General features: G+C 31.3%; 2 protein-coding genes and 1 pseudogene across 2 annotated transcripts in view; 2 read left to right on the top strand and 1 right to left on the bottom strand.

Moving 5' to 3' along the window:
* Nucleotides 1–5,102, top strand: part of LOC131037427 (cationic peroxidase 1-like) — a 47,310-nt gene extending 42,208 nt beyond the window's left edge. The window contains exons 5-6 of the mRNA XM_057969570.2: nucleotides 30–33; nucleotides 4,861–5,102. Coding sequence (XP_057825553.2) covers nucleotides 30–33; nucleotides 4,861–5,102 — 246 coding nt within the window. The remainder of the gene's footprint in view (nucleotides 1–29; nucleotides 34–4,860) is intronic.
* Nucleotides 5,103–14,511: 9,409 nt separating this feature from the next.
* On the top strand, nucleotides 14,512–16,243 carry LOC131037440 (cationic peroxidase 1). The gene is made up of 4 exons (XM_057969581.2): nucleotides 14,512–14,751; nucleotides 14,857–15,048; nucleotides 15,422–15,587; nucleotides 15,687–16,243. Exons 1-4 carry the CDS (start codon nucleotides 14,545–14,547, stop codon nucleotides 16,070–16,072), a joined length of 951 nt encoding a protein of 316 aa, XP_057825564.1. The 5' UTR covers nucleotides 14,512–14,544; the 3' UTR covers nucleotides 16,073–16,243.
* Nucleotides 16,244–24,657: 8,414 nt separating this feature from the next.
* Nucleotides 24,658–25,759, bottom strand: LOC131037428 (cationic peroxidase 1-like; annotated as a pseudogene).
* Between the last annotated feature and the right edge of the window lie 2,124 nt (nucleotides 25,760–27,883).

The raw sequence follows: 27,883 nt of genomic DNA, 5'->3' as shown, positions 1-27,883 counted from the left end.
TTTATGCTTTTTGTTGATGACTATACCAGAATGGTATGGGTCACTTTCCTTAAACACAAATCCGAAGCATTTGATAGGTTTAAGATTTTCAGAAAAATGGTTGAACGAGAATCTGATCTAAAATTGAAATGCTTGAGATCAGACAAGGGTGGTGAATTCACTTCACAAGAATTCATTGATTACTGTGAAAGACATGGTATTAAGAGGCAATATGCTGCTACTCGTACACCTCAACAGAATGGAGTAGTTGAGAGAAAAAATAGAACAGTCAAAGAAATGGCTCGCACAATGCTTAATGAAGCATATCTACCAGATAGGTATTGGAAAGAAGCTGTACACATAGCTGTTTACATTTTGAATCGTGTACAAATTAGGGTAAAATCTACCTTTACTCCTTATGAACTTTGGTATGGAAAAGCTGCTTCTATCAAATATTTCAAGATTTTTGGTGCCAAATGTTATCTAAAAAGAGATGAAGAAAATCTAGGAAATTTTGAGGCTAAAACTGATGAGGGTATCTTTCTTGGATACTCTACTCATAGCAAAGCCTATAGATGTTTCAATAATAGACTGAATAAAATTGTTGAAACAATAAATGTAAGGTTTGATGAACAATTTTTGTTAAGTAATGATTTGCAGGATATTGAGGAAGAGGAAATTACTTTAACAAAGGTTGATCAAGTTCCTAAACCTGCAGAAACAGAAAAGAAAAATAATTCATCAAGTTCTGATGAAGAAAATACAGAGAATTCAAATGCAGAGACAGGTACTCTTCATTATACACCCTCAAAAATTATAACAAAGAGACATCCTCAAAGTCAAGTTATTGGCAATATAGATGCAGGTATTTTGACTAGGAGAAGGGCAAAAACAACTGAACAAGCTCAATTGGCTGAACATTTTTGTTTGGTAACTGATTTTGAACCCAAAAATGTTTCTGATGCTTTATCTGATGAATGTTGGTTAAATGCAATGAAAGATGAAATCAGTCAAATAGAGAAAAACCAAACTTGGGAATTAGTACCTAGGCCAGATGATAAGAATGTGATAGGAGGCAAATGGATATTTAGAAATAAGCTTGATGAATCTGGGAAGGTTGTTAGAAATAAAGCTCGTTTTGTGTGTAAAGGTTATGCTCAGCAGGAAGGAATAGATTTTGGAGAAACATTTGCACCAGTAGCTAGATTAGAATCAATCGGAATTTTTCTTGCATACTCTTGCTATAAAAAATTTAAAGTTTATCAGATGGATGTCAAAACTGCCTTTCTGAATGGTTATCTTGATGAAGAAGTTTATATGGAACAGCCGGAAGGTTTTGAAGTTGCAGACAAATCTGATTGTGTATACAGATTAAAGAAAGCACTCTATGGCCTTAAACAGGCTCCAAGAGCTTGGTATTCTAGACTGGATAATCATCTTAAAGCAAATGGATTCACTAGAGGTGCTGTAGATAGCAACTTATATGTTAAACTCGAAGGTAATGATGTCCTAGTGGTTGTGATATATGTAGATGATATCATTTTTGGCTGTAATAATGACTCTTTATCCAAAAAGTTCTCTAAAATCATGGAATCTGAGTTTGAAATGTCTATGTTTGGGGAACTGAATTTCTTTCTTGGTCTTCAAGTGTTACAACTTCAGCAAGGTATCTTCTTTTCACAAACTAAATATGCCAAAGAGATGATTAGAAAATTTAATATGGCAGATTGTAAACCAGTCAGCACTCCAATGGAAACAGGCTGTAAATTGACCAAATCTGATGACTCACCTACAGTAAATCAATCTGAGTACAGGTCAAAGATAGGAAGTCTATTATATTTAACCGCATCTCGACCAGATTTAATGTTTGCAGTTAGTCTAGTCTCTCGCTTTCAATCTGCACCTCAACAATCTCATTTGAATGCTGTAAAACGAGTCTTTAGATATGTTCAAGGCACACTAGATTATGGTCTTTGGTATCCCCGTACTAATGACTTCACTCTTGTTGGCTTCACTGATTTTGATTGGGCCGGTTGTCTAGATGATCGTAAAAGCACCAGTGGAGCTGCCTTCTTTCTTGGTGATTGTCTTGTTGCGTGGCACAGTAAAAAGCAAGATTGTGTCACTCTGTCCACCGCAGAGTCAGAATATATAGCAGCCACTGCATGTTGCACACAACTGATATGGATGTCTCATCAAATTACTGATATGGGCATTTCTACTATTAAGCCCATTTCAATCTATTGTGACAATACTAGTGCAATTGATCTTTCAAAAAATCCTATTATGCACTCTCGTACTAAACATGTTGCCATTAAACTCCATTTTTTACGAGATCAGGTGTTGGCTAATGAGTTTCAATTAGTGTTTGTTCCTTCACAAGCTCAAGTTGCTGATATATTTACAAAAGCTTTATCTAAAGACACATTTGAGAGGCTTCGCGATCGGTTGGGAGTCTTCTCTCAGTCTTCCATTCTTAGTCCCTGCACATATTAAGGGGGAGCATAGCTCTCTTCTGCGCAACAATGTGTTGTCATCTGGTACTCTATATTCTTTGTCCTTGAGACAAAAAGGGGGAGAAAATTGTCATCTGGTACTTTATATCTTGTTTGCTCAGTGGTCTATATCTTGTTTGCTCAGTGTTTGCTCAGCTCAGATTTTCTCAGATTTTGATCAGATTTTTGGTTTTGGGATTCAGGCTACACAGGTTTTGATGTTACAGTTTTGTATTCATGTTACAGTTTTGGGATTAAAGGCTATACAGGTTTTGATCAGATTTTGATCAGATTTTTTGTTTTTGGGATTTAGGCTACACAGGTTTTGATGTTACAGTTTTGTATTCATGTTACAGTTTTGGGATTAAAGGCTATACAGGTTTTGATCATGTTACAGTTTTTGTATTCAGCTCAGATTTTGGACAGTTGTTTGCTCAGCACAGTTTTTGGGCTTGGTGCTATACAGGTTATCATTGCATCACAGATTTTGATATCTAACAGGTCTTATGGGCAGTATATTGTGTCATTTTTTCTTTGACACTTGATCTTTTTAATAATTACAGTTTTCCAGATTGCCTATTCTGTTTAGATCATTGTTGGTATGGTTTTTGTCATCAAGGACAAAGGGGGAGTTTGTTGACCCTGATTTGACCTTGATGCCAAAAAGTATACGTAGTGGCTAGTTCCTAATCATGGTTAATTTTTTGACTCCCATCGGGCAATATGGATGGTTGCGTGGCAGTAAAGGATAAATGCACATGTTATTTGACTAAGCACTTATGTCTTGGAAATAATGATCCACGTGGTGGGCAACGTAATGTGGACTTCAAATAAGTTTCTTTTTCATTTTTTACGGATGCTCAGTCTTGGTTAAGCTTGGAAAAGAAGTTTGATTGTTCGCATTTCATCTCTACATTCTTCAAACCCTAGCTATCACTGTATATTATGCGGAAAATGTGGAACGTTTCCTTGAAATCTGCATATGGGTTTTTGATATGTTTACCAGTCCAGTGCAAGCTTTCGATTGATAGTATTTTTGACTCTGTTCGTTGGCATAAAATGAAGATTATGTGGATTCGGCCGTCGCTTTTCTATAGTTTTTTTATGGTCTTCAATGACAGGTATTCTCTATAACTTTATTTTGTACAAGAGCAAATTAATGGACGAAATGGAGAAAACTTGTTACTCTCTGGTGATTTTTCGAATCAGTTATGGTAAATGTTTTGTTCATTCCAGTTTTATTTTGGAAATGAAAAAGAATGAAAGAGTTATTGTTGTTTATCTTCTGTTAATTGAAGAAGAGTTGTTTATTTAAAATGAAAGGAAAACAGTTGCTGTAACTGTGTACCGTAAAACAGTTTCTTTCTCTCAACCCTAACGTGGGTTTTGCAAACTACTTCGTGAGTTTCTTATGAAGACTTGTCTGTTGTTTTTGGCATATATAAAACGTTTGATTCTCAGAATAGATGAGATGTAAAAAACAGTGAGATACAGTGAGACAAGTGTGAAGAAAGTGATAACATTTTAAACAGTGCAGTAGATTACCAGTCACAGCCAAGGGGTTTCTTAAGAATCAATACTCTGTTTTTGTTACAGAGTATATGAAACTTTGTTGATGTGAAACCATATTGTTCAGGGTTTTTCGAAACCATATTGTTCAGAGCATATGAGGCTTTAATGATTTGAAACTAGATTTTTGTCAGAGATTGGATAGTGTTAATTTTATCCTTGAAGAATATTGTTGCAAAATTATTCATATGTACAGACTGGTAAAATATTCTCGCTTCAATCCCTGATGGTTTTGTGACTGCAAGAATAAAATGCATGCATAAAATCACCAGTGGTTGTAAGCTCGAGTTGAAATATTCATTGATAAGAAGAGGGGTTGGTGCTCCTTGAGGCCTTGTGGTTTCTAAAACATGTGAACTGAGTTGGTGCTCTTTTTGAATCAATATAAGGGATCTTCCGAGTGGTTTTTCTACCCCAAGAGGGTTTTCCACTCATGAAAAATATTGTGTTATGTGCATTGTCGTGTTTCATTCTGTTTTACTAGTGTATGCTCTGATACATCATATTTTTAGTCCTCTTTATCTCATACTCTGTTTAGTTGGATTTATGTAATGCAATATTGAAAGTACTGTTTTAATGTTTCAAGTTTGTGTAGTATTTTAATACCATTGTTTTAAAACAAGGTCTGAATCAAATGTTTTAGTTGGTTCAATGATATACTTCATACTGCATTAATTTGTTTCAACAATGTGTTAAGTCTCAGCCATCTGTGCACACAGTGAATTAAAATTGTCAAGGTCCATAAAAGTATAACTCATTAAAATTTGTCACACTCTGATTCACCCCCCCCTCTCAGAGTGTTTTCCACTTCCAACAGTTCAAACTCCCATTGCCTTTGATAACAACTCCTACAAAAATCTGAGAGTACAGAAAGGACTTCTTCATTCTGACCAGGAACTGTTCAATGGAGGATTCACCAATTCTTTGGTTACTTCGTATGCTACAAATCAAAATACTTTCTTCCGTGATTTTGCTACTGCCATGGTGAATATGGCAAACATCAAACCTCTTACCGTTACCAGTGGTGAAGTGCGCAGAAACTGTAGAAAAACCAATTAATTTAACTGTATTCTTTATATTCCGCAATAGATTGGTATGCAGCAAACTGGTTGGATTGCTTAGAGGTGTTCAAACATTATCAAGATTTAGCAGAATAAACAAGCATTGCACTACAAAGCATGCAGCAGCATTTTGATACGAATCAATTGAAACTTAAAATTATATGCCTTGTTTTACTATATTTCTTGCACAGATATGTTGAGCTTCTCAATTTTGAAAATAATAGGTTAAGTATGATTATGAATTGAAGTAGATATATATTTATTTATTTGTGAGTATATATTTATGAAATGAATTAGAAAACTAATGGACTCTATTGAAGGCATTAGTATTATATTGTTAGTACTAATTCAACAATTAATAATAACTCAAGTATTTTATAAATAATTACAAAATATATCTAGTGTTAAACATTAAAATTAATGATCTAGTTGTGAGAAGTTCTTGGAAATTTTTATTTATAGTGAAAATTATGTGATGTGGAGGAATTTCATTTCGTCTAAAATAATATTATACTATAAAAATAAAAATGATTGAAATAATTCTTTTGGAAATTCAAAAATTTATAACTTGAAACTACATAGAAAATGACACATCTTACTGGCTTGAATCATCTATAAAAAAATAATTTTTATTGTTTCAAATATCCAAAAAATGTTGATTTCAAATGTCCCAATTAGGCCAAATTGTGGGATATACTATTGTACGATCACCTACTCCATATATTAGATTGAATTCCATACAATTTTATTTCTACCATTTTATTAACAAATGAGATTGTCTGTGCAATTTGGTTTTTATTAATTTAGGTGGGGGAAGGGGCCTCAACCCTTATAATGTAGAATCAAAATCCTTCAAAGTGAAAGGTTTGGAGATCAAGCTAGCAAAACAAATACATAATTTTTTTTATTAATGTAGAGTCCAACAAAAATTAAATTTGTAGTAACAAAAAATAGAGCAACTTAAGAAACTTGAAGGCTCTAATAATAGTGTCCTAGTCTTCAACTACCTCGTCCAAGCTACCATCTCAAGCCGTCAAAGATATCATCTTCTTCCCTCTCTTCTTGTCTTCATCCCTATTCTGAGGACTACTTTTCTTCTCTTTTCTCTCAATTTTACTTCCCATAGTGACTATTCAATAATAGCCATGCACATCATATTATTGTTAATCTTGACTAGTTGCTCAAGCATTTTTAAGTTTGAAAACTCTTTTTCCATTCCTTTTACAACCAACGTAAGTCCGTGGTATTTCTAAATTCTCAATTCTGACTCTTAGATATTTTAGCTCTATAGCATGAACGTGCCAATTCCAAGGTGTTTCCTCCTTACTAGTGTCTCAACTCTGACCCCTAGATTTTCCATAGCAAGAACTTGCAAATTCAGAGGTATTTCCACCTTACTAGTGGTCCCTTTTTCTTCAAGCCCCTTGTCTTCCTCCTCATCATAACCTTTTAGAATGTTAATCCCATCTAGGGCTTCATAAGAGTCTATTTTATATGGTGGGGAGTGGGAAAGTGAGTACTTGGGATATGGTTTAATGGCTCATATAGGATTTTCTCATTGTCTTCTTTAGCATCATCATTAGAGCTAGAATCCTATGACTAGGCCTCTTTTTCCTCTCTTGAGGGATATTTTATGGGTGTTAGCAATTTTAGCTTCCATAGTGAGATTTGCAAATCCTACAGTCCTCCTATCACTAAGGAGGTAGTATTATTTGATTTAACACATTCCCCATTAGAAATGCCAATAACAGGAGAGGGGTGGCATGAAATATCTAGGCTATTTTCATGATGATTTTTTGCCACTTTCCCTCTACCAACATGGCTATTTTTAGGGCTCCATGAAATTTGTTACATGAAACTACTTAAATATATTTATAAACATTTTTCAATTAAAGGTGTTGGTTGGTCACTCATGGTAGTGCATGCCCATCACATGATATTGTATCACTAAATAGAATAATTTTGGGTAGTTCAACTAGGGTTGTATCATATAGGAATGTTAACACATTTAAACATCTCCCTTAACATTAAAATGAAATATTTATAAATTATTTAGTATGTTTATAAGCAATAATATGTAATGAAAATAATCCATAGTCATGTGAAACTCCTTAAGATACAATTATTGCCAAAAATTATCAAAATTTGATCCACATCCTAGATGGTTAGGATGGAAAACTAACCTTGAGAAAATCAAGTTTATAGATTATACAAATTAAAATAAGAATTGCATATATCCATGTGTACATGTAAGCATAAAAATGGGTTATAAGACATTACATAATTTCAAAACAATAATATGCATCAAATTTGGGAAATGAAGAAAAATAGGTCAAGTTCATTAAAGAAGGATTTTATTAGTCAAAAAGTATAAGCTCAAATAATATATTTTTCATGATCAGATAAATAAACTATAACTTAAAATCTTGCATGAAAGTACTTGGCACATTAAAAAAAAATTAGAGGTATATATTTAGTGTAGTTTATTTTTTATATTTAAGATTATAAATAGTAGATGTTCATTAATTAAAAAATAAATAGCTCTGTTTGAATAAGGAGATTTTTTTAAGAATTATAAATATCTTCATATTGAAATATTAAAAAAAGTGATCCTAGACTAATATGTGCTTTAACCTAGGATCAATTCCTTCTCTCATACAATATTTGAGGTATGAGTGGGCTTAGTTTTCTATCACACTTGGAAGAGTCATATTGTCATAGAGTTGCATTTTTTATTTCATGTGATTGCAATTGCTTAAGTGTGTGTTTGATTGAATTAGATAAAATGAAAATCTAATATAAGGTAAAAAATATTAAACAATAAATAGAAACAATAATGCAGATCTAGAGTAAAGACATATGTAGAGAAACTTGGTACTAAAATTTGGAGATGACTATGTTAGATATAAGCACTGGGCGACTGTGTCTAAAGGTAAAGAAGGCTTCAAAAGATACCAAAAAATAAATCAGGCAGCTCTACACCCATCTTCAAAAAATATGGGTCAAAGTAGTAGGAAAAGGGCACTAGGTACCCTTTTCCAAGAGTTTTTGTTCATTCAAAGTCTAGCACTATCTCTCATTGTTTTCTATACTAACATATGTAACTATTTTGTTATTAAGTCTACACCTCTAGGACACAAAAAAAAATAGACAAAATGATTATGGTGTAAAGGGAATTGACTGAGTCAGACCTTGTCGGTATCCCTACCTCCACAACAATAATGAGAAGTGATGAAGTCCATGCCCTCATAAGGAAAAAGGTTGAATCGATAATAAATGGTAAAAATGATAATATTACCTTAGGCATGTAACCCGCTCAAGGAGTTCCCCATAAAGGTGGCGATGCAATGCTCTTTTACAAGCCATGCAAATGTTAATGCAATAAAATAATAATAATAATAATAAATGATAAACATGAATCCATAATTGAGTGTAGAATACTTGTAACTTGTTGCTATATAGATTGATCACCCACTCATTTTATGATTTCTCTAGATTGTATTAGAGTTTAGTGATTAGACGTTATGAAGGACAAAAAATATTCTTTATATAGGGAGAACAAGGTTATTTCAAGTATAGTCCAACAAATTAAAATTTAATTCAATGAAAAAGATTGGACCACAAAAGGTAAAGGTCAACACTCATAACGCCCAAAATTTTGATCCCTTTTAGCAACACTAGGGTGTTGGGTGCTTGAGTCCACTCAAAAGGGGCCCTCCAAAATGGAGAGCCAAGTATTAGGGCATTTCACATTTGATGACAATTAAGTTGAACTAGCTTATCAGTAAATTTTAGAATACTATAAAACATATATGTTCTTAAAATGAACTAGGGGAAATCACACTAAGGTAAGTAGAAAAAAGAGCATGAAATTGTTATGGTAAACAATTTACAATGCTAACATATTATATTTTTTAGTTAACAAGAAAAACAGTTATGTGAAATAAGTAATGCATTATGAGAAAAATGTGGCTAAATTGTAATTTCTTAGATTTTAAATTTATTAATAAATAAAATATCCCACAAACAACATGTATTCCCTAAATATCAATGTTAATTTTCTATATCTATTAAATAAAAAGTTTATTTTGTATGTATCTAAGTTATTGTATTGGAAAATATTACTCATAAAAGTAAAGAAAGTATAAGAAACATTGTATTAAAATAAGTTCAAAACTAAAATAATTTTCTAGTCTAAAAAATAATTAAAATCTACATAGAGAATATTATGATTGATTCACTTATATTTTTTTAAAATTAAAAAAGAAAAATTGTTGCTATAACCGAGATAAAATTAATTCTTATTAAAAGTATTGATTTTTGAGACATATTTATATCAAAAAGAGAAAATATTTTCTTATTACCTAAATGAAATCATAGGGAATATTATGATTGATTCACTTTTCTTCTCTTTTCTCTCAATTTTACTTCTCATAGGGACTATTCAATAATAGCCATGCACATCATATTATTGTTAATCTTGACTAGTTGCTCAAGCTTTTTTAAGTTTGAAAACTCTTTTTCCATTCCTTTTACAACCAACATAAGTCCATGGTATTTCTAATTGTTAATCTTGACTAGTTGCTCAAGCTTTTTTAAGTTTGAAAACTCTTTTTCCATTCCTTTTACAACCAACATAAGTCCGTGGTATTTCTAAATTCTCAATTCTGACTCTTAGATATTTTAGCTCTATAGCATGAACGTGCCAATTCCAAGGTGTTTCCTCCTTACTAGTGTCTCAACTCTGACCCCTAGATTTTCCATAGCAAGAACTTGCAAATTCAGAGGTATTTCCACCTTACTAGTGGTCCCTTTTTCTTCAAGCCCCTTGTCTTCCTCCTCATCATAACCTTTTAGAATGTTAATCCCATCTAGGGCTTCATAAGAGTCTATTTTATATGGTGGGGAGTGGGAAAGTGAGTACTTGGGATATGGTTTAATGGCTCATATAGGATTTTCTCATTGTCTTCATTAGCATCATCATTACAGCTAGAATCCTATGACTAGGCCTCTTTTTCCTCTCTCGAGGGATATTTTATGGGTGTTAGCAATTTTAGCTTCCATAGTGAGATTTGCAAATCTTGCAATCCTCCTATCACTAAGGAGGTAGTATTATTTGATTTAACACATTCCCCATTAGAAATGCCAATAAAAGGAGAGGGGTGGCATGAAATATCTAGGCTATTTTCATGATGATTTTTTGCCACTTTCCCTTTACCAACATGACTATTTTTAGGGCTCCATGAAATTTGTTACATGAAACTACTTAAATATATTTATAAACATTTTTCAATTAAAGGTATTGGTTGGTCACTCATGATAGTGCATGCCCATCACATGATATTGTATCACTAAATAGAATAATTTTGGGTAGTTCAATTAGGGGTTGTATCATATAGGAATGTTAACACATTTAAACATCTCCCTTAACATTAAAATGAAATATTTATAAATTATTTAGTATGTTTATAAGCAATAATATGTAATGAAAATAATCCATAGTCATGTGAAACTCCTTAAGATACAATTATTGCCAAAAATTATCAAAATTTGATCCACATCCTAGATGGTTAGGATGGAAAACTAACCTTGAGAAAATCAAGTTTATAGATTATACAAATTAAAATAAGAATTGCATATATCCATGTGTACATGTAAGCATAAAAATGGGTTATAAGACATTACATAATTTCAAAACAATAATATGCATCAAATTTGGGAAATGAAGAAAAATAGGTCAAGTTCATTAAAGAAGGATTTTATTAGTCAAAAAGTATAAACTCAAATAATATATTTTTCATGATCAAATAAATAAACTATAACTCAAAATCTTGCATGAAAGTACTTGGCACATTAAAAATTCTTTAGAAGTATATATTTAGTGTAGTTTATTTTTTATATTTAAGATTATAAATAGTAGATGTTCATTAATTAAAAAATAAATAGCTCTATTTGAATAAGGAGATTTTTTTAAGAATTATAAATATCTTCATATTGAAATATTAAAAAAAGTGATCCTAGACTAATATGTGCTTTAACCTAGGATCAATTCCTTCTCTCATACAATATTTGAGGTATGAGTGGGCTTAGTTTTCTATCACACTTGGAAGAGTCATATTGTCGTAGAGTCGCATTTTTTATTTCATGTGATTGGAATTGCTTAAGTGTGTGTTTGATTGAATTAAATAAAATGAAAATCTAATATAAGGTAAAAAATATTAAACAATAAATAGAAACAATAATGCAGATCTAGAATAAAGACATATGTAGAGAAACTTGGTACTAAAATTTGGAGATGACTATGTTAGATATAAGCACTGGGCGACTATGTCTAAAGGTAAAGAAGGCTTCAAAAGATACCAAAAAATCAATCAGGCAGCTCTACACCCATCTTCAAAAAATATGGGTCAAAGTAGTAGGAAAAGGGCACTAGGTACCCTTTTCCAAGAGTTTTTGTTCATTCAAAGTCTAGCACTATCTCTCATTTTTTTCTATACTAACATATGTAACTATTTTGTTATTAAGTCTACACCTCTAGGACACAAAAAAAAATAGAAAAAATGATTATGGTGTAAAGGGAATTGATTGAGTCAGACTTTGTCGGTATCCCTACCTCCACAACAATATTGAGAAGTGATGAAGTCCATGCCCTCATAAGGAAAAAGGTTGAATCGATAATAAATGCTAAAAATGATAATATTACCTTAGGCATGTAACCCGCTCAAGGAGATCCCCATAAAGGTGGCGATGCAATGCTCTTTTAGAAGCCATACAAATGTTAATGCAATAAAATAATAATAATAATAAATGATAAACATGAATCCATAATTGAGTGTAGAATACTTGTAACTTGTTGCTATATAGATTGATCACCCACTCATTTTATGATTTCTCTAGATTGTATTAGAGTTTAGTGATTAGATGTTATGAAGGACAAAAAATATTCTTTATATAGGGGAACAAGGTTAGTTCAAGTATAGTCCAACAAATTAAAATTTAATTCAATGAAAAAGATTGGATCACAAGAGGTAAAGGTCAACACTCATAACGCCCAAAATTTTGATCCCTTTTAGCAACACTAGGGTGTTGGGTGCTTGAGTCCACTCAAAAGGGGCCCTCCAAAATGGAGAGCCAAGTATTAGGGCATTTCACATTTGATGACAATTAAGTTGAACTAGCTTATCAGTAAATTTTAGGATACTATAAAACATATATGTTCTTAAAATGAACTAGGGGAAATCACACTAAGGTAAGTGAAAAAAAGAGCATGAAATTGTTATGGTAAACAATTTACAATGCTAACATATTATATTTTTTAGTTAACAAGAAAAACAGTTATGTGAAATAAGCAATGCATTATGAGAAAAATGTGGCTAAATTGTAATTTCTTAGATTTAAAATTTATTAATAAATAAAATATCCCACAAACAACATGTATTCCCTAAATATCAATGTTAATTTTCTATGTCTATTAAATAAAAAGTTTATTTTGTATGTATCTAAGTTATTTTATTGGAAAATATTACTCATAAAAAGTAAAGAAAGTATAAGAAACATTGTATTAAAATAAGTTCAAAACTAAAATAATTTTCTACATAAAGAATATTATGATTGATTCACTTATATTTTTTTAAAATTAAAAAAGAAAAATTATTGCTATAACCAAGATAAAATTAATTCTTATTAAAAGTATTGATTTTTGAGACATATTTATATCAAAAAGAGAAAATATTTTCTTATTACCTAAATGAAATCATGATAGAAGGCTCATAACTAAGTAGGGTACAATAGTTATTACAAATAGTGTGTGAAGCAATAAAGATTCTTGGGATTGGAAAATGCAAACAAATCAAAAAGGGTTCTCTACAAATATTTAATGATATGTCTTGTTTAAGGGAAATAAACGTAGATATAATTATTAGAATGCATTTACAAATAAATAATATGTAAGGATTCATGTCCTAAACTACCAACCTTGTAGTTATCAGGTAGTTTTAGATTTCTAATAGTTGACATACAAACTCAAGGGTGGAGAAGTCCATTTTTGACAAATCTATAAACAATTTTAAATTTGTGTTCAAGGATACTTTATCATGCATGCTGGTTGCAGTGAAACATTGTACAAGGTTATGCATGGTGGAGCATAATGATGTCATGTGTTGCACACTATTTATGAAGAAGAGTGTAAAAATTCAAAGATTATCAAGACACATGCAATGTTCCGAATAATTTATTGATTGCATTTTGATTAAAAATACTCTCTATAAAAGAATTTGTGAAAATATATCTATAAATTTTGTCTGCTCTAACATATTGAACTGAAAACCTTTTGAATCTTCTAAATCTCATAATACTTGTGATACATAATTTCAGTATCTTGATCTTTATATGAAAAAACAATTTAAATAAATCTGTAAAAAATTAAAAATCATATCATTTTGATTAAATCAAATGATCTAATATATTTCACAAACAAATAATTTGAGCATATCCAATATCCTCTAACTATATTGTGCTTTATAAAACACTTTCTACTTTAAAGACCATGAGATCACTGCACTCTCGAACAATAACGCCTATCCAAAAGCAGCCTTGTAAAATATAATGAGCTTGTGCTATCTAATTCAGACAATGGCAAAACTATGTACTCCAATCATTCAAGATTTTAATATTCTGTTTTTAGTTGTATTTAGGAAAAAATGATGCTAATTGGCAATTTCGTAAGATCACATTTGCAAAGTTGTCGGAAGAAAGGATCGAAGTTGTGGATGTGGGAAGAGAAGCACGAAAACTGCGTCGATTCAGAAAACGAGTGAATGAAATTATTTAATTAAAAGAGTTTTGACTTCCTTTATTAAATATAATGTCGTATTATTTTTAGCGGCAACTAGTCATTCTGCAATGACTAAATCCTAATCAGGCATTTTAAAATTGGCCTTCTGGGTGATCTCCAACGTTGGATTACGTCACAGGTCATCGAAAAAGAAATAAAATATAAACGCGTTTTGATTTTTTCAACAAACATAACATGGCGTGATGATTAAGTTGAATATATCTTTTGATAACATCGCCTGTATGGCTGGATTTGATGAGGGGACTAGATAGCGAAAGTTTACGGACGACGTCAGTAAACTCCCTGTTTTCACTAGCCGTTCTGTCAGAATTTTTTAAATCAAAAGTCAACATCTTAATACCTTTAAATTTGCTAGTCAACTGGGCCGCCATTGTTGACCTTTTTGTATAAACTTGGATTCATTCCACACGGACACTATTTTGATCGAAAGCAAAGTCAACCATAGCAAAATGATTATAGCTTAGCTGTTAGCAATTAATGGCTACGAGCAGCAAGCTGTTCCGCCATTATAAAAGGCCACTACTCTCAACTTTCAACACCACGCACAATTGCCTCTGTACTTAGTACACCTGCAGAACGATTAGTCATGAGGACCAGTAGTCTGATTGCATGTATTACGTTTGTGATCCTGTGTTCGAGTCCTGCCAGTGGCCAGCTGAGCTCGACATTTTACGATAAAACATGTCCTAAGGCACTATCAACCGTGAAAGCTGCCGTAAAAGCTGCAATCGCCAAGGAAAAACGTATGGGCGCATCATTGGTCCGGCTTCACTTTCACGACTGTTTCGTCAATGTAAGATTTTGGTTCCATTTTTCGTTAGATAATACGTCCCTTTTTTCGTTATCTAACGTTCTTATCCAACTCAACAAGTTCATTAACAGTAGTTTAAATTTGCAGGGGTGTGATGGATCGATACTGTTGGATGATTCCGCCAACATAACGGGAGAGAAAACAGCGGGTCCTAACGCCAACTCTGCGAGAGGATTCAACGTGATAGACACCATCAAGACTCAAGTGGAATCAGTTTGCAGTGGAATTGTATCTTGTGCTGACATTCTCACCATTGCTGCTCGTGATTCTGTTGTTGAGGTAACTATTCTTCTTGCCTTCCTTCCTTATCATTATTATGCCAAGATTGACCATTCTATAAATTTTATTAGATCTAGTTAACACTATGATTTAACAAAATATTACATGCTCAACCATTAATCACCAGTCTTTTTCTAGCCAACACTCTAACGTTTAACCTGAGAAAGATTTTCTGTCCTCCTTGACTTCGTAACAAACAGGGAAAAACATTGACTTTATTGATAAAAATAGATATTAGTGGGCAACATGCCATACTATAATTATCAGGGTCCCGAATACCATGTTTAGAATTAGAACTTTGAATTTGCTATGAAAGTTATTCTTAATATTTTCATTCAGTTACGAAGTCGTCTTCTTATGTGATTATTGCCAGTTGGGAGGACAAACATGGACAGTACAGCTGGGAAGGAGAGATGCAAGGGCGGCAAGTCTGAGTGGCGCAAATAGCAAAATCCCTAGTCCCGCATCCAGCCTCAGTGCACTCATCACAGCTTTTAGTAATCAAGGCCTTTCTACCAAGGATATGGTAGCCCTTTCAGGTATATTTTATGACACATGCTGAATGCCAAATCTATGCCAAACTCAAGATAACCAAAATTCTATTAATGGTTAATCGAGTAAATCTATTGTTTTTTCAGGGGCTCATACGATTGGTCAAACAAGGTGCACCACATTCAGAACTCACATCTACAATGAAACCAATATCAACACTGCATTCGCAACTTCTGTAAAAGCCAAATGCCCGAGAACTGGAGGTGACAACAACCTGTCTCCCCTAGATGTTCAAACTCCCGTTGCCTTTGATAACAACTACTACAAAAATCTTAGAGTCCAGAAAGGACTTCTTCACTCTGACCAGGAACTGTTCAATGGAGGATCCACCAATTCTCTGGTTACTTCCTATGCTACAAATCAAAACACTTTCTTCCGTGGTTTTGCTACTGCCATGGTGAATATGGCAAACATCAAACCTCTTACCGGTACCAGAGGTGAAGTACGCAAAAACTGTAGAAAGCCCAATTAAAGTAACTGTATTCTCTATATTCGGCAGTAGATTGGTGTGCAGAAAAAACTGGCTGGATTGGTTGGGGGTTTTCAAACTTTATCAACCTCCAGTAGAATAAATAAGCATTGCACTACAAAGCATGCAGCAGCATTTTGATATGAATCAATTGAAACTTGAAAGTATATGTCTTTTTTAACTTTATTTCCTACACAGATATATTGAGCTTCTCAAATTTGATAATATTAAGTCAAATATAATTATCAAGTGAACTAGATACATATTTATTTCTTTGTGTGGAAATAATTCTAAAGGTAAATATATGTTTATTTAATTTTTTAAATAAAATAGAAGGAAAAAGAAATGGTTTCAAGTTCACGAAAGAGAAAATTTAAGCCTATGCTAATTTTCTAGAACATTGGTTGAGTTCGGTTATTCAAACAAGGAAAATCTACAAAGACTAGATTATATAATTAGTAAAGTAGAGAATAGAAATAAGAGTGGTAGAGATATCTAGTAATAAAATACTGTATCTAAAATTGGAGTAAAAATTCAGAAATTTCTCTTTGATCCATATGTCTCTACATTTAACAACATAAAGGTAAAAATATTATATATATATATATATATGATAGAAATGTAGAAAAATAAATAAAGCATTTTAAAATAATTATATTGAAAACAATAAGGACAATTAAAAGAGGGAGAAGGAGCAAAAAGGATTTGTCTAGTTGGAATCTTCAAATTCGATACAAGATGATACATGTACAAATGGGTTCTTGATTAGGAGCTTGTGTTCAAGTCAAGGCATTATTTTAGTCATTAAAATTCCATGAGTAGCTGATGAAACAAAGAGATATTGAGATTTGTGTCATAAAACTTATGTGTTTATCATAATTTATAAACAATATAGAAATAAATCTATTGATTATAAGTCATTATTATGCGGGGATAAATAATCTAGTGCATATGTGATTAGACAATATAAGGTGATGGTCATCGAGATATATGTTGGGATAAGTAAAGAGGTAAAATGAATTAAAAAATCTAATATAATACTATCAAAATAATAATGAAAATGTATAATAATTTTATTGAAATGATACTACCAACACTAGGTAGAATTGATTAATGGGTAATTGGAAATGACAATGAAATTTCCACTTAAGTTATGTTGGTTTTAATAAGGTATATTACCTAACTAATTCACCATTTAGTTCCTAACCATACCTTTTAGTGAAATTTTACTTATGACATTATACTTTATCCCATAATTGTTGTTTGCCTTGTTCTCTTATTATTGTATCTTATATATACCCTCATCTTTCTCTAATATGAGAAATATCTTCTACCCTCTTATATTGTATCCTTTGATAGAATACAATGTATTTTCTCATATTAGTCTTTCTTGGGTTTTAGTGGATATTTGTCTAGCTAAATATTTTAGCTAAGAAGTGGTAGCATTTAGAAACACTTTGCGAAGGATTTCAAATAACTAGTATTAAGTTACTTTAGGTCAACCTCAATGGAAGAAGTACTTTACATATAAGGTAAAGGAAAAGGATAGGGCTCAACTAGATTTATTCCCAAAATATGCTACAAGAATGGATACTTAAATAAAGATAGTTTGTAGTGTCAAAATTTTAAGGTATGTAAATTTTTACCTTACGTACATTGAACTTCAATTGAATATCAAAATATATTATATAAAATAAGGGTGTTACTCTATGAGATTCATTACAAAGAAGGTACACATTTAGACATTATTAAATACACTGATTCTTATTAGACAAACAATCTTAATTTAACATTTTATTATAGCCTCAACTTTTGGTTATGGCAACATTTGTGAGCAGATCAAGGAGATACATGTTGTTAGGACATCTTTAAATGAGGCTAAGTATTAGGGAGATTTTACTGCTACCATTCAAGCTCTTCAGGTTTAGATATCTTTAATGATTTTGACATTTCTTTTTAGAGGCCACTAGTCATCATTTGCAATAACTAGACTTCCATATGAACATTAAAGAAAGTGACTCATGATTAATGGAACAAACACACCAAGATCCATGTATAATACATTAGGGAGAAAATATAGGATTAAATCTTTAATTTTTAACATTATTCTCATATATTGGTCTTCCTTATGCTTTCCATTGGGATGTTTGAGCATGATTGGCTACCTCCATAACCATATCTTGTAAATAAAAATAATTGATATTTATAAATACATAAGGAAATATGTAAGATCATTAGTTTCAAGTTCTCTTAGGTCAATCCCCTTGAAAGAGCTACTTTACAGTTGCAAAGTAATCGGAAAATAATATACAAGCTTTTAAGTGATCTATTTGATGCTTTTGATTCACATGTTGATTCTTTTACACATTTAAATTAAAATATTCCTCTAATATGCCTAGGATTTTGAACGATGATCAAGAAAATGAATTAATGCCTACATAAATATCTTAAAGGAATATCATTATATAGTTATAATCATGTGAAATATAATAATTGGGCGAGAGTTAGTAAACATTTTAGTGTTCTTTTTTAATTTCTATAAGTTAGTTTTTGGATATAGATGGATCTAAAATATTGAAATAATAGTGTCTATGTTGATGGATAGGAGATGAGCCCAACTTTATTCACTATTAAATCATATATCATTGTGTAATTATTAAGAAGTTCTCTTAAAATAACAAATTACTATTTGTTTTCTAAATAATCTATATAATATTCTATCAAAAATATTAGTTGTCTCAACCATATACATTTGACTCTTCAATGATCTTGTTAAAATTATCTTTAAACATATGAAATATCTAATCAATAATCAAAAGATTAATATTACTTAAAAATAACTCAATCCATTAACTAAAGTATCTAATATTTTTTTTATTAAATATTGAATATATTTAATATTTTTTCTAAAAAATAATCTCTCCATAAAATATCTCATATTTAACCTATGATTCAAACGTTTCATACGCCTATAAATTATATAGAGATAAACTTCATCTCTACGTTTGTATAATATAATAACTGATGGCGACTAGATGTTTCAATTATGAATAAAAAAATTCTACAATATCCTCTCCAAAAGATCAATCTTGGACTTTGTATCTCTATAATATATTTATTAAATAATATTTAATTAATAATCAAAAGCTAATCTTACTTGTAGCCTACCAATCCATCATTAAAGAGATGAAGCTGGTCAACGTCCATGTGAATTTTCTGCTGAACCTTATCTCACCCATGACAGCAAAAATTGATGTCTAGTTGATGAGCTATCCATTTTTGATAATTTATAATTGATAATGATGGATGACGAGTGTAGACTCCAAACCCAGTCGCGGTGTAATTATTCATTCCCATTTCTTCCGACTTCGACCACGCTACCGACTTACACTTCTTCGACTTTCCGGCAAAGCACATTAACTAAGAGACATCTCATTAGTATTTTAAGATTATGTTGGAGAAAAAATCATATTATTGCTATGTATAAATATTGTAATTGAATTTTACCATTTGAAATTTTAAATATTTTTCGTGTGTGGGGGAATAGATGAGTTCAATTTTAAATGCAAATGGTTAACAATTATGTTTTCGTTTTTTTTATAAATTTCATTCATTAATATATCTATAAGATATGTTGTAATTTAATAGAATAAAAACATATCTATTTATTTTGATTATGCACCATTAGACATCATGTATGGTTCATTATGAATCCATATAAAATGATATATTATAGAATAAAACGAAACAAATAGGGGTAGCAAGTATTCGTGCAACAAATGTCTTAATCCTTATGTCATGGCAACATGAACAACTTATTCAAGCATAGGTTCTTATGGTTTCTTTTAACTGCAACTTCTTTGTAATCTCTATAATCCTTATTATCTCAATACAAAAACAAATGATATACTTTGGTACCTACACAATACCATTTACATCTTACCTTGACTTGAACTAATACATCTATATTTAATACATTTATCTAAATAATAATCAAGAGATACAAGTGTAATTTTTTTTTATTTAAAAATTATTTTATTATGTGAGAAACATAACTACAATGACATAAATGTGTTAACAAAAATGTTTAAAGAGTTGGTGTAAATTTAAAGTAATTAAAACTCTTCAATAAATAAAATAAAGAATTTTTCAATAATATTGAAATAAATTAAAATAATTTTAATTAAATGAAATAAAATAATATAGATTTTTAATAAATAATATCTCTTAAATAAATAAAAACATGTTTAAAATAAAAATAAAGAATTATTAGAAAATAATTCAAAAGTAAAATAAAAATAGGCAATTTGGAGAGTAACTTAGCTACCTATAAATTGACACAAAGGAAATTTTTCATAGCCTTAATGTCTCTCCCAAAAATAGTAGCTCCATTAGAAGCATAAGTAGCCTCTTCTATTGTACCAAATATTTCAAGTCAATAACATTTCCATGACTTGGGGTTCCTAATTTTTGCAACATAATGACCCATGGGTGTTGTCTAACACCTCCATATCTCCTTATGTTTGTAGAATTTATGAAATTTATAGCATTGATGGATATGATTATCACTCACATTTTTAGTTTACTCCAATCCTTGACTCTTCGATTTCAATAAATTATTGAGATTAGCATTAATTACATCCAATTTGGAGGTACACTACAAATTAGATGAGAAAAATTAGGTTCCTTGGAGAGGAACATGCATGCATCTAAATTGATATATGGGAAAATGATCATTTCTTTGATTACTTATATGGATATGGAAACCATATCATAATCCTATGAACCATATTTAGTTCTACCAAAGCTCTACAACCATTGATATTCATTATAATTGTGGTCACCAATTTCTACAATGTAATAACTATTGTAAAGAAATATTGTTCATTGTAACAAAGTCTTTCAAATTGTCTATATCAAGTATCTTAGAAGTAGTTTCTTATAGATTTTACTCGAGAAGAGAATTGAGGTCAATATAAGAATTGGAAAAATAATGATTAATTGATATTTCACTAATCAAAATGGTGCAAAATCATGCAATCCAAATATTTGGATTCAAATACCCCAATGAGATCTTTTTCAATTTTTAATCCTTCATCAAGTTCAACAAAGTGGAACTTCATGATCTCATGTATAAAAGTTATTCTCCAATATTTATCTTGAAAAATGAATAATGGAGAAGAAGCATTACATTGGGAGGACTCTTGGAATGGATACTCACCCCTATCATAGCTTGAAGAACTTAATCAAGTCAAATATTACATTAAATCTATTTTGGGTGACCAAGGCGAAAGATTATCAAAAAGATGAAAATGGTATCTCTCAATGTAGGGCTTGGAGAGATTTACATAATACTTGAGCTCTCACCACAACAAAAGCTACTCCTTCAAAATCAGTTAAATGAAAGACCACTTCTTTACTTAGGAAAGTGACAAGTTAATCTTGGCTCCCTAAAAAAAAGGCAGCCATTCAATCAAACAAGGATATAAGTATTTTTTTTTATCTCAAGGGGATAAAATTGAAAGACAAAGAGAATTATCCTTCTTCTACAATGATTTTATTTTACCTAAAGTAGGTTGCTTTGCATGGATAGCATTGAAAAATAAAATCTTGGGTAGTACAATACTTTCAAAACTTGGTATTTTAGGGCCCTTTCCACATCTTCTATGTGCAAAAGGAGTAGAAGATGCTGACCAACTTTTACTCAGATGTAAATTTTCCCAATTTTTTTGGCATTATGTTATTAACAAGTTGAATTGGCTCACCTCTCTAGCCAAAACCCTTTGGGGAACTTTTTCTAGTTGGCCATTTCTTCCCAAATCATGTCTTTCTTCTTGTATGAAGAAGATTGCCCCCTTAGTCATCATGTGGAATATTTGGAGGGAAAGAAATATAATGATTTTTAGTAAAGAGTTTTTAGAAGTAATTCAAACAATAATCAAAATTGATAAGTCAATTTCAGAGAGATAATAAATGTGCATATGTCTTGAAGTCAAAAGTATTGGATTCCACCTTCTTAGACAGGGATTGTTTTGTGCTGAAGGAATGAAAAATCATCTCATTATTCTTCCAAGGTAGTATCTTCTAGAAGATAAAGTCAAAAAATTGATAGGAGAGAAGTAATATGGGTTCCTTGACTAGAAGGTAGAGAAAAAATAAATTTTGATGGGGCAACTTGAGGTAATCCAAGGAATTTAGGGGGTGGATGTGTAACTTGGCATCATTGAGCTAAAATAAACCCTTTAGTAGGCACTAATAACATCTTTAAAGCTCAATATTTTCTATATAGATTAAGAATGACTAACAATCTAATATTGAATAACTTCTAAATTGAAGACAATGTAGACTCAGGTTCCCTCTAAACTAGAAAATTTAATAGGTCTTGAGCCAAGTGTGACAATTATGAGACACATTTGGTAGCTATGATATCTACTACTATTACAAATAAGGAACAATTTTGTCAACTGGCTTGCAAATTTTGGATGTCAATAGACTCCTTCCCATATCCATAATGAGACATGACGGGTCATGCATAAGGAGATCAAGTTTGGGAGGATAAAAGGTGTCTATTTGGTGTTCTGGATAGTCACCACAAGCTTTAGAGCATTTAGAATGTGTAAAGACTAAGTGGTATTGGGTTTGGTTCCCATGAGAAGTCACTTGAAGAGTTATCAATTATTTTATTATGTCTATTGGCTATTTTTTCTAAGGCATGGGTTTTTTTCAAGTGGGTTTAGCCCCTTGTTTTGAGAAAATAGTAGTGGTTTTTTCCCTCCCATTTGGCTTTATAAGTGTGCCAAGGAATATTTTTTTAATCATTAGTTGGTGATTATTTTCAAGTAATTATAGGATCATTTGGAGAAGTGTATTGTTGTGGTGTTCTCTCTTTTGAAGAATAACAATATACTTGCCCTCATTCTTTGGTGGGGTTTTTTTCCCGAAAGGGTTTCTCTATGTTAATTTGGTGTGTCTTTTGGTATGGTTGTTTAATACTTATGCTCAATGGTGTAATCATATAGTCATTTCATATTAAGTTTCAGATTTGGTAATATTTTTAGATTTGTAATCACATAATAAAATTAATATTGCAATCTTCTTCACCTTATTTCTCAACAAGTCAAGGGTATTGATGGTGTTAAAAAAGTTTTAAGGGCATTTATGAATAATTTTAATATTTTATAAGGTGTGACAAGCCTTTGTATGAAACATAAAAAATTTGGTGTGTTGTTGGAGTCTAGATATGAGAGGAACATTAGAAAATTGTGTTTAAGAGGTTAAAAGAATTTTATGACATAAAACTCATACTAAGTTGAGAATTCAATAGTCATTAACTTATGCTTTTTAATATTTCTTCAATTGAAGTTAGTATATTTGATTCAAGTATATACACTAATAATTATATTATATCAATATTTTCATCTTGTCATTTAACAAATTAGATGTAAGATTAATTGTGTCATATATGGGACTAATCAAAGTAGTCATATATGGAAACCTAAGATCATAATAAGTATTTTTCCACCTTTTACTTTGGGAGTGGGAGGGCATAGGGGAGTAGGCGTGGGGGGGTTGATGGAGGAAGGAACTTGTTGATCATTTGATCCAATATTTGAAATTTATATAAGAATTTTTAATACTATATTTTAATTGTTGTAAGTCAATTGTTTTAGTGAGAATAGGGTACAAATAATAAATGAAGATTTAGTAGTAGATTATTCCAAAAAGAAAATAAAATGTTATTTTTCAATTTTGTTTCACAAAATGGGTATAATTATATGATAGGAATAGTGATGGGGATTCTATTGGATATGTTGGTGGCATCAAAAGAAGTACATGAACAATTGAGTTTAAGGAAGGTTTCCAACATTGAACTAAGTGTAGAATAATCAATTTATCAATTATGTTAATTAATAGTAGATTTATGCATTATGCAATTCATGTTTAGGTGGTAGAAATTTTTTAAGACTAGGTTCACAACTACATGGGTTGTATTTCAACAAAGGCATTATAATAGCAGTGTTGGTGCTACTAGTGGTGAGATCGTTTGTAAGAGGGATATGAATGTTAAAATTATTAGAGGCACCTATAACAAAGTCATTATTATTGTCTATTACATCCATTATAGACTACATGGAATTAGTCATGACCATTTCAAAAAACTTGTGGATTTTAACTTCTAACCCAATAAGCTACCTACAGAGAAAATTTGATGGCTCTAAATTCTTGTACACTTAAACTATTATACGCTATTTTCAACTTATGAAATATTTAATATTTAAATTTAATCTGATTTGATTTTAATCTTTAAAATATTAAATTTATAGCTTACAATTATAACAAGAGACACATTGTGTCAAGTTCATGTCAATAGATTGTTTTTTTATGTTAGCCTAAATATTTAATAAGTGTTGCTAGATAATTTGGTTAAGACCATACAGAAGGATTTGCTTACTAATTTGTTAGAAATCGCTACTTTTTAAAAATGGTCTAAAGAATAGGATTTTTTTTTTTTTTTAAGTTTTTAAATTTTGAGGATCAAAATCCTAAAAGATGATACAACAACCAAACTATACACATATGAAAACAAATTATAGTACAAATATAACCAAGTTATCGTCACCACCAGTGATTGGACACTTAGCCTTCAAAGAAGTGGCAAAAGCACTGTTTATATTCGTTTCATTGTAGATGTGGATTTTGAAACTGGTGCACCGTGCTTGCCCAATTGTATGAGCACCTGAAATGAATCAAAACAGCCATTCCTTTACTTAATACAGACGCCATTTTAACTGGCATACAACCAACATAAAATTGCTATTCAAAATATATAACATAAAATGATCTGAAAGGACTATCATATCCTTTGTAGAAAGACCCTTATTACTAAAAGATGAGATAAGTGCGCTGAGGTTGGATGTAGGTGCAGGAATTTGGCTGTTTGCACCGCTCAAGCTTGCATTTCTCGAATCTCTTCTCCCCAGCTGTACTCTCCATGTTGGCCCTCCCAACTGGCAACGCCAAACAACATAATTTTCTGATCAACATTAATATTGTGTCCGATGCATCAATTCTAACAGCAATTATCAAATTTCCCATAATAATAATAACAGTACTACCATTTTTATTCAATCGCAGTAATACTAGCGACTTATATAATAGACGCAAAAAATAAACAGAATGGAGAAGGAAATTAGCTACTTCAACAACTGAATCACGAGCAGCAATGGCTAAAATGTCGGCACAAGAAACAATTCCGGTGCAAGCTGCTTCTAATTGAGCCTTGATGGTGTCTATCACGCCGTATCCTCTCACAGAGCTGTTATTAGGACGCGCTGTTTTTTCCCCAGTAAAGTTTGTAGTGTCATCCAACAGTATCGACCCATCACACCCCTGCAAATTCAGATCACAATTTAAGAGGAAAAACTTGCGTTGATGTATCAAGCTAAGATAGCATATAACGTAAAAGTAAAAGAAGAATCCTACGTTAACGAAACAGTCGTGAAAGTGAAGGCGGACTAACGATGCACCCATTCGTTTTTCCTTGGCGACTGCTTGTTTCACCGCAGCTTTGACAATCGACAGGGCCTTAGGACACGTCTTGACGTAAAATGTCGAACTGAGCTGCCCATTGGCAGGACTTGAACACAAGACTGCCAAAGCAATACATGCAATCAGACTATCAGTCCTCATGACCGATTATTATGCAGCTCAGTATAAGAATCTCACTGACGTTTCTATCCTTGGAAGAAAATTGTTGCTTAAAGGTTTGGGAGTAGTGGCGTTTTATAAAGATTGAAGAGCTTCTGTAGAATAATAGTAATTATAATAATTGATGACAAGTGTATTCTTTGGATGTTACTCTTGGGAACTTTTCGTCCACACAAAATAGGGCCGGTGAGGAATGAATTCAGAGTTTTCAGAACTGCAAGGATGCGGCCCCGCAGTAGTAAAGTTCAGATAAAGATTTCATAAATGCAATAGCTATTGAAGTAGGGCTCCTTAATAGGGCTCCTTTCTCTCTCGCAAGTAATGTGTAGTCAATGTTGTCCAGCAATGAATCTTTCGTTTGAAAGATATTAAATAAGCAATCACATTTAAGGTGCAATGCCTATTTTAATAGGCAATTATAATCAATATAATTCTTGATTGATTGATAATTATATAGAAATCGTGTTTATTTTTATAATAAAAAGTTATTATATATAGTATATAATGTAAGGTGTTGATTGAATTGTCTAATAATTTATTACGGTTGATATTATATTTAGATCTTATTTTTCTAATTAGAGATGTATTATTGTATATACATGTATATAATTAAAAGTAAAAGATTATTCAAAGATATGTAAACATATTAAACATTGTATCTATGTAATCACAGTAAATGTGAGACACTAATAATCAATGTTTCCAATGTCAATCGATGCTCTTTCAAGTGTTAGACCTAGCGATCTATTGATTGCCAAAGCCCATATCATTTTGAGTAAGAATTGATGACAACTACCACATGTACCAAAATGATAAACACAATGTGTGGGTCATGTAGATCCCAAGGTTGACCCACATCACATTCAAAATTAGTGACAACAAAGATAAGAAGGATAGGAAGTTTGCTATCACTTTTGTACATGAGTGATAACTTTCTTTAAGTGCTCTATTGACAAGAAATATAACCATTAAATATATCTATTGAGCTCATTTATTATGCACCCATGTACTTCCAAACGAAGAATGACATGAATAAAGAGAATGTAATGATGAACTAGAAGTAGGTAGGTGAGAGGATCTCATGACATTGGCAGATGTTCAATGAGAAAGGGAAAAAATCAAAAAATTTAGTGTTAAACTAGATTAGTGCAAATATTGAAGTAGATATAATTAAATAAATATTACATGGCATAGCATTTCTAAAGGGACTTATAAAGTAAATTCTTTTAAGAATTTTGTGTTTTTTTATTGGATACCAGTGCTATATTATTCAACAAAATGATTTTTAAATTAACATCTATATAAATTGAAATCTATTTTTTTCCTAGAAATATAAATGTTTATTTTATTTAAAATTTTCTCTTTTAAGTGTACTAATAATATAAGATTCATATATATAAGTTATAACACTTGAAATTCTTTTTATACATTTATCTTTCATTTCTTTCTTAAATTTATAATTTATTTTTTCAAAAAGAAGGTAGATCCAATTTGGTTACAGCCTAATGATTAAATGAATCAAATTTATTGAAAGTAACTCTATTTAATTAAATTGTTGACCCTCTTTAATATACTACATAAGCATAACTATTTTATTATATATATATATATATAATAATTTCTATTGGCTCTATGAAGCAATACTGAAAGTATATATTGCAAGGACATTTATGTAGTGGGAAGAAGAAGTGGGTCTTAAGGCCTTAAACTCCCCACAAATCTAGGTAAATTGGAAGGAGTAAGGTGTCATTCAAATGAATGAAGGAATTGAAACATGGAGAATCCAATCATTATGAAGAGGATCCTATTGAAACCATTAAGAGCAAGAGTGAGCCCATGAAACGGAGTTTGTTCAGCACCATATGTAAGGCAAAGGTAAATATTGCAAGGTCGTATTTTATAGTGGCACTAGGGATAATCTAGTTTCCTTTAAAATTGTAGAAAACTTGGGGCTAAGCAGAGTAGCTTATCGAGATACCTATATAGTATGTTAGTTGTAAGAAGCCATCAACTGCTGTGAGTCAACAATGCTTAGTGATCTTTTGGACATGAAGATAAAGTGTGGTATAATGTTATGTTGATAGACGTGGGCCATATGCTCTTAGA

This window comes from Cryptomeria japonica, chromosome 3 (genome assembly GCF_030272615.1).
Source record: "Cryptomeria japonica chromosome 3, Sugi_1.0, whole genome shotgun sequence".
Lineage (NCBI taxonomy): Eukaryota > Viridiplantae > Streptophyta > Pinopsida > Cupressales > Cupressaceae > Cryptomeria > Cryptomeria japonica.
Note: the sequence above shows the minus strand (reverse complement) of the source record. Positions and strands in the feature narration are given on the sequence as shown.

Bases quoted from the DNA above. Each gene is read 5' to 3' on its own strand.
- LOC131037440 (XM_057969581.2), top strand. From the start codon at position 14,545: ATGAGGACCAGTAGTCTGATTGCATGTATTACGTTTGTGATCCTGTGT. The intron at 14,752-14,856 runs GTAAGATTTTGG...TTAAATTTGCAG, and splicing joins TTCACGACTGTTTCGTCAAT to GGGTGTGATGGATCGATACT. The intron at 15,588-15,686 runs GTATATTTTATG...TTGTTTTTTCAG, and splicing joins GGATATGGTAGCCCTTTCAG to GGGCTCATACGATTGGTCAA.